Source organism: Ambystoma mexicanum, chromosome 9 (assembly GCF_040938575.1).
Source record: "Ambystoma mexicanum isolate Mex_15411 chromosome 9, UKY_AmexF1_1, whole genome shotgun sequence".
Lineage (NCBI taxonomy): Eukaryota > Metazoa > Chordata > Amphibia > Caudata > Ambystomatidae > Ambystoma > Ambystoma mexicanum.
Genome location: NC_090931.1, coordinates 200,843,164 through 200,851,160, shown reverse-complemented (window position 1 = coordinate 200,851,160; position 7,997 = coordinate 200,843,164). Strand labels below are relative to the sequence as shown.

General features: G+C 44.8%; 1 protein-coding gene across 1 annotated transcript; it reads left to right on the top strand.

Moving 5' to 3' along the window:
* The first annotated feature begins 373 nt into the window (after positions 1–373).
* LOC138489614 (apolipoprotein A-IV-like) lies at positions 374–7,554 on the top strand. The gene is made up of 3 exons (XM_069617314.1): positions 374–422; positions 3,677–3,803; positions 6,462–7,554. The coding sequence occupies exons 1-3, from the start codon at positions 374–376 to the stop codon at positions 7,369–7,371; spliced, it is 1,086 nt and encodes a 361-aa protein (XP_069473415.1). The 3' UTR covers positions 7,372–7,554.
* The last annotated feature ends 443 nt before the right edge of the window (positions 7,555–7,997 follow it).

Genomic DNA, 7,997 nt, shown 5'->3' with positions numbered 1-7,997 from the left:
GGATCACAAGGAGAATCCACTGGGAATAGCCCGAGCCGTGGACACTGAAGTGCCGCATTATCACTGAGGGATTCTCCTCCAGAAGCTCAATGATGCTCCGAGTGAGGACCGCCCTGTGAATAGATCTAGCCGTCAGTATTGTCTACTGGCCCCCATGCTGAGTGGCTGTTGCACTGCAGCGTGGTGGCCACATGGCCACGTTCAGGTAGAACTTGGGATCCCAATCAGTGTCAGTGGTGGCCAATTGTCCACTAGACCCAGGCCTTATTTCTCAGGATCTGTCATTAACATTCTGATTCCTCACTGCTGCTGCATTAACTTCCAGATTCCTTTTACAGTTTCTAGATTCCTGAATCTGCCTTGGAAGATCAAGATGTTGGTGAAGGTCATTGCTGTCGTGTTGGCCATCCTGGCCATTACAGGTAATAAAATGTCCTTGGACTTCCGTCAATTCTGCTTTTACTTACATTGCGCTTAACACTGGTGCTGAATCTCTTTCCAAGTCTACCAACTTTTAGAAGTTAATGGAACTGAGTGAGAGAAAGAGAGAGAGAGAAAGAGAGAGACAGAGAGAGAGAGAGAAAGAGAGAGAGAGAGAGAGAGAAAGAGAGAGAGAGAGAGAGGGAGAGAGAGAGAGAGAGAGGCAGAGGCAGAGATGTGCCCAGGATAATAATATTTAGGCCAAACGGGGACGTTGGGTTTATAACATATGTCTCCTGAGCCCACACTGTGGGTAACGCACCAAATTCACCACATCTCTTCCTTTTAAATATTTGATAAAAACAAGTCTGGTATTTGGGATCCCCTTTGATTAGGTTAATACAATTCCCATTGCAGATGATCAGTCCACGCGCAGCTTTCTGTTATACTTCCTCCAATATTGGACTCTGGCAACGTCTTTAGGCGTTATATGGATCCATGCTGAGTCCAGAAGCAAGCAGTTACTGTTCCATGTAGTCTTGGACCAGTTGGATTGTGTGAGCTGCTATCCCTTCAGGAATACAACAAAAGCAGCTCCTGACAAGTGCCAGTCTCCATCCAAACACATTAGAGTACAGCTGAGTCCAGACATGAGCAACAGATCCAGAGCATATGAAAATAAAGTGTTAAAAACTATAGGGTGGGCAGATGAATGGCCTGTCTTGAAATCTCCAAATGGCTGAAGGGATCCCTTTAATATTACCTGTCACACAGTCCACATGGCTGAAAGTAGGTGAAATTCTTAATTTTGCTTCATGATAGTAGACTAAGCCATTGAGCCCAGTCACGTACAGTACAACGCCACCCAGTGGCCATCACTGAAAGTTCACCTCGAGTTAAGAGCCGGATGGGCAATGCATTCTGGGTATGCAAATTAGTTGAAAGGGATATTGGACAGTTTAGTCATTCATGCAAGTAAATAAGACAGCAAAGAGATGTGTATAACTATATACTTTGCATGTACATGATTGCACAGGGCATTATGTCAAATATTCAAATCACACATTGGCGCCCATATATAAAGTACCGGTCACAAGTGTCTACTGGCCGCTCCCCTCCAAATGCACAACTTCTTTCTGTAGTCCATATAAATGAGCCTGACAAAATACAAGAAGTTAACATAGGAACATGTCAGGCAAAGCAAGCACGGTTCACTTCAGGAGGACACATGAGTGTAAATAAGGGCTTAGATATCGAAAAGGCGCTGCATTAACATTGGTGGATTAAAACATTAGCAACTGACCTGTTTTATTCTAGGAATTGAAATGTCCATTGCAAGGAAGGAAGGAAGCAAAGTCAGGGCGCTCAATGTTACCCTTGTCCTGTCTGAGAAGGTCTTTCACGTCAGTATTTTCCTTTACATTCTGGTACTTTGTAGTTTTTTTCTTTCCCATTTTAAAATTAGGAAAACTACAAGTCACAGAGTTCTAAGAAAAAGAGAACAGGCATTGACCAATCTTCAATGTCCAAATTTCGGGGCAAGAAAAAGAAAGATTTACAGAATTCCATTTCTAATGCAAACAGAAACTTCTAGCACAGGGAGTTCCTCGAGGTGGGCCATTCTGGGCCACTGGTGCTGGGGCACTGTCTATTAGAAATTAACACAGATTCGCCGATCATGCTAATTCTATTCAATGCCAGATGATAAATACTATATTCTGCACCTATTTAGTGGCAATTCACACATTGTGCTGCACATTTAGAAAGTGCAACCTTTTGCACTGTTTTGTTGCGAGAGTAAAGTCACTATAAACTGGGTTGCCTGCTTGAGGGCCTTCTCATGTGTGGCAAGGGGACACTTGGGAGCTCTACACTCTGAATTAAGACTTGAGAAGTTGACAGATTCATTCAAAAAATGCATGAATTCTTCCAGATGTTATAGAGGAGATTAACGGATACATTGAAAATAAGCGAGAACAATGCAGCAAAGGCTGCTGGTGGCACACAGCTGTAGGCACCTGTAGCGTCATTGCATTTAAATGGACCCCCAGTTTGAAGATCAGAAGAAGGGGAGGGTTAGCTGAGGAGCCCAGCATGGGGCTGCCAGGCACCTAGAAAATGAACAAATGAATGGGAGGGGTGAAAATATTAGCATCTCCCATCACCCCTGCCCACTTGGACTCAGGACCCATTGCCCCATGCTGCCCCATGCTGCCCCTGCATAGGGCAATCCCAGCCCTCTGGCAGAGGGCAGTTCAGGAATAGCGCAGGCTCAGATGGAGTAGTGAATACCTTCCCAGATGCTCCCTGGTGTACTGTGGCAAGGAGCTCTGTGCCGCTGGGGCGTTTACCTGGTGCCCTCCCAGAGTATTGCTTCTGGAGTGATGCATTGGACTTGGAATGTTCGCCATCTTCAACAGGATCTCTGTTGATAGTTTTGCATAATTTATACTGGTAACCAATGACAGAGGAGGCTCCCGAGAGGAGTAAATGTTGGTTCAGCCTATAGGCGCCAGCTGTGTAATCTGATCGCCATCTTGGACTTGCTGTCATGGGTTCTCAAAGGTAGCTCCATGAGTCGCAAGCCAGATGTTAAATGCAGCATCTGCACTTCAGACCCTGCAATAGGCTGGGGGCGTCATTACTAATTTGGCTGTGGTGGTAAACCAGCCGGTATTTTATAATACTGATTGTTTTACCACTCCAACAAATTCTAGATTTCAGAAATAAAACCAATCTTTTCCATTTGGAGTAAATGTATTACTTTGTGTGGTGATACTGCATGTGAATGTGTAGTATTTCCCCTATGGTGAATAACTGAAGGGTCAGTGTTACTCAGAATCATGCAGACCCGTCCTGTTACGGCATGCTTTAATGGTAAACGAGTTTGGTGACCATTTCACCAGATTCCCAATGAGGCCTTTAGAATGTTCTCCTCAAATGCAGAACCCGGTTGTCCCGTTGCACCCCCACAGCACCAGTTTTATTGGGGAATTCCACTGTGCTCTCATTTTCCCCAATTAGGGCATCCTGCCCGCTGGATCCCATTGGTCCATTTCACTCCATTGCTGCTACAACCCAATCAAAACTAGGTAACTGAATGCTATGTGTAAGAAACACTCTATGTGATGTATACACACACTTTTATGTTACTGAAAAGGGCACCTACAAGCAAGGCGGCTTGATAAAAAAAATATTGTGTATCAATCTTCATTTTGTACATTTATTTTGTTTTTTTTCTCAACCGTAACACCAGGGTCGCGAGCAGACGCGAGCACTGACCAGGCCTCAGAAGCCTTCTGGGACTATTTGCATGAGCTGAGCAGCAACGCCAAGGGGACGGTGGAAGAGATTCAGCAATCTGAAATCAGCAACCAGTTAAAGTAAGCACGGTCCAATCGTACAACTCCAACTATCCAGCGTAAAAGCCCCCTGTTAGAAATCCCTCTGTGAGCTCAGCTGTAAGGTTTCCCCTGTGCCAGGTCATTTCCCTAAGCATCCTTTCACCAAGCTCTTGATGGCCTTCCACTAAGCATCATTGTCGGGTATCCTTCCAAAAAGCCACTGTCTTGGAAATTCTTCCACTAATTCTGAATGTTAGACTTCCATCCACCAACCACTACTCCTTGAACTCCCCCTGCCAATCCCAATGGTTAGAAATGTTGCCACAAACTTATTACTAGAAATCCTTCAGAAAGCCCTCATAGTTGACATCCACCAAGTTCATCTGCTTTTAGGCCCCGTTGTTATTAACCCGGTGCTGTAGGGGATAGGAATGCAACCCAATTTACATAGGAAGTCACTGAAGTCCCGAGACCCCAAAGGGTTAAGCCTTCCACCAAGCCCCATTGCTGGAAATCTCTTTCCAGAGACTCATGGTTAGATATGCCCCGGTCAAGCCCTGCTGGGAAACTTCCCCTTTTATTGTATGTCTTTTGCATCTCTGACCCACGTCATATTGCTGGATATCCCACTGCCTCATTGTTCGATATTCCTTTGTCAGACCTCATTTTTAAATATCTCTATCTGAAGTCTCACTGTCAGATCTCCCTATCAGGGCTAAGCAAACCTTTTACAAATTGACTTGTAGGTCCCCATACGTTTCAACTGAAATTCCGGTTGGTTCACTGATTCCAAAGTTTTTCTTACCACCCTATTCTCCGGAAGTTCATTTCAGAACCATGGGTCTCCATGAGAAGTTCTGAAGTTTTGGCAAAGGTTTTGAGTGGTTTTAGTTGACTAACAATCTAAGAAATTGAATGGACACCTTTGAAAAAATGTAAGGCTGTAGGAAGGAAGAGAAAGGGATGGGGTAAGGAAGGGTTTAAGGCGAGGCTGGGGGAGTGAGTGCCAAAGGAAATAGACCGATGTGCATCGACAAAATCTTATCCAAATACTACAGAACATTAACCCCTCTGCAGCAAAATATCTCAGTAGGTTAATGCACCTGCTGCAGCAAACTCTGTGTAATCTGTAGGTCCCAAATTCAAATCAGGGTAGGAATCACTCAGCCATTCATCCTTCTTAAGAAGATAACACAAGTAGAGTTGCAGTTAGTGATTGCGAGATCATCGCTGACCTGCACCTTCTCATGTCTGGGTCATAGTCGGCCACATGTTGGCTGTGCCTGCTGCCTAGGTCTGCATGTGATCTTCTCTGAAGGTCAGTAACATGAGCACTGCTCTGGTGTGTAACATTAGGATGTGGTGAGACATAATTTTCACAGGCCCAATCCTAGTCCAGGTCATCTTGTTAAATATTCCTATGCAATGCCTCGTTAGTTATCTTGGTGCCAAGCCACTTGATAAATACCCCAGTGACGCGCCCCCCTCATGGTTAGTTATCTCAGCTAGAAATCTTTGCAACACATGTGACTGCTAGACATTCCTAATTGTGAAATATCTCATTGCTAAACCTTGTTGCCTTATATCCCTGTGACAAGTGTTGATTTGAGATACCTCTTTAACAAATCTCATTATTATATCTCTCTCTGCTAAGACACTTCGTTAGATATCTCTCAGTCAGATATTAATGTTTGAGGAATTGGTGCCCAGCCTTGTACTTAGATATACATGTGCCAGCCTGATTATCAGGTAGTGCTGTGCCAAGCCTCATTATATGTAGCCCTTTGGCAAAGCCTTAGTAGTCATCACTGCCCAAAGCACCCTTGTGACGTGTCACACCGTAAGGCCCAACATTGACACATCGGCCTCGCAATCATAAGGTAAGCTATCACCTGTACAATCTTTAAATATTAAAACTTGTCATGTTCTGACTGGTAGTTACAGGGCCATCTAAAATGCCTCTCATTGCTTTTTACTGGTGTCCAACCTTTGACCCAGGCCTGTCGTCTTTAACATACTCCCTCTGGGTACCTGCACATGCTCGGATGAGTGGGGGTAGGCGTAAGACTAATTTCTCTTACTGTGTAATGCAGTTGTGCATTGGGTGTTCGATCTGCCCAGTACCACATTCCAGACTTGGATTTCAGGCCACATTGATCTCTCATTTTTGGGTCCAATTCAGAGGGCCAGAATGTTCTGTGTGCTCTCATTGGTCAGAATGGCCAGTATTCCCTCCAATCATGTGGCGGAGCACTTCAGGGACCATGTCAGGGCTACTGTGCATTCATCTTTGCGCAGACCCTCTGCTGGCAGAAGTCAGAGCAACATTCTAAAATGTCTGCTTTGCGGTAGAGTGGAATCATGTGGGGTCCGCCAATTCTGCTCTGTGAGTGAAAATGTTGACCCCACCTACCAATGACCTCTCTTTTGGGATATTGAGCTTCTGTGGGACTCTCCGCTCTACTAAATTGCTATTTACTACCTTCCCAATCTTTTAGGGGGGCTTGGTTTCAGCCTCTATGGCAGTTCCCCTTTTTTTTTTTTTATCAATTGTTTAAGTGCCTACACAAGGTCTAATAAGGCCATGGATAGGATAGGAAAGAAGGGATTGGGTCAGAGTTCGCAGTGTAAAGAATATAATGCAGAATATTTCAGCAGAACTGTGAAAACTGAGCCTGTGTCTCTATTTTTCCATAGCACCATCATTCAAGACAACATCCAAAATGTCAATGTTTATGCCAGAAATTTAAAGAGCCAGATCCTTCCATTCGCCACACACATTCATGCTCAACTCACTCAAGACTCAGAGAAGCTTAAAGCGCAGATCCACCAGGAGCTGGAGGAGCTCCACATAAAGCTGTCGCCATACGCCGACGAGGTCCACCAGCAGCTCAACAAGAACATTGAGGAGCTGAAGCTGAAGCTAACACCATATGCTGAGGAACTTCGTACCCGCGTCCAGGAGAATGCAGAGGAGCTTCGTCAGCAGCTCTTCCCATATGCCCAGAAAATTCAAGCCAAACTACAGGAAAATGTGGGCAGTCTCCAAGAGGTCCTCGCCCCATATTCAGAGGAGCTTCAGGAGAAATTCAATGAAAAGGTGGACCAGGTGAAGGAGAACCTGAGCCCGTATGCTGATGAACTCATGGTGAAAATTGACCAGAACGTTGCTGAGCTACGTAAGAGCCTATCTCCTTACACCCAAGGTGTTCAAGATAAACTCAACCATCATCTTGAGCTCATGACTTTCCAGATGAAGAAAAATACGGAGGAGCTGAGGTCCAAGATCTCTGCAAACGTGGAAGACCTGAGGGAGAAACTAACTCCGTACATGGAAGAACTCAGCATGAAACTCAATGACAATGCAGAGGACATCCGTCAAAGTTTAGTACCTTACTTGGAAGACCTCAACAAGCTGGTAAACCAGAGGATCGAGGAGTTCAGCCAGGCTGTCTCCCCTTATGGAGAGGACCTCAACCAAATAATCTTTGAGAAAGCAGAGGAGATGAAGCAAAAGCTGGGGCCATACACAGTGGGTATCCAGGATCAACTGGACCTACTGGAGAAGGGCATTCAGGAAACAGTTGACTCATCTATGCCCAACTGAATGTAGACCAGTAGGTCGGTGAACAAGAACAGTGTTACCCTGAACCTGCTTAAACATAATGGACAATATAGCGATAGCACCCTTTGGCTGATTCGAGAGCTATGTATATTAACTGGGGCCCAACACCACCCAACTCAGTTATGGATATTTGTGAATTAAAGATCAACGAGTTTTCGTAGTAAAGATGTGACAGTCAAATGAATAAAACAACAGATGAAAGCACAGGCCTGCACTGGTTACTGTCTTTTTCGTTCAACCGTTCAAAATGGTTAATCGGGGCCAAATGGGCAATGACACCTAGTCGGTACCCATGTTATATGTGATATGTTATCTTATGTTACTTAATGTCACTTCATCTTATGTTATACTAGTGGTCCACATCCAGAGTGATTCCTGATTCAAACTGTGGAAACAACATTTGCAAATTAGAATGGCTAGGGGATAAAAGGAGGAGCCCGTAAATGTATTATGCGATGTGTTCCTGATGATGCACAACCTCCTTTCGACTAGACTCAGAGACCCTCATAATAAGGCCGGTGGATCTTTCCCCAGAATGACTGCATGCAGCATTTAAAATTACTGCATTCGATAGGTGCAGCAAAGCACCTAATCGCGGCATTGCCACT

Coding starts and splice junctions, on each gene's coding strand:
- LOC138489614 (XM_069617314.1), top strand. CDS start 374: ATGTTGGTGAAGGTCATTGCTGTCGTGTTGGCCATCCTGGCCATTACA. Junction 423..3,676: donor GGCCATCCTGGCCATTACAG/GTAATAAAATGT, acceptor CCGTAACACCAG/GGTCGCGAGCAGACGCGAGC. Junction 3,804..6,461: donor GAAATCAGCAACCAGTTAAA/GTAAGCACGGTC, acceptor ATTTTTCCATAG/CACCATCATTCAAGACAACA.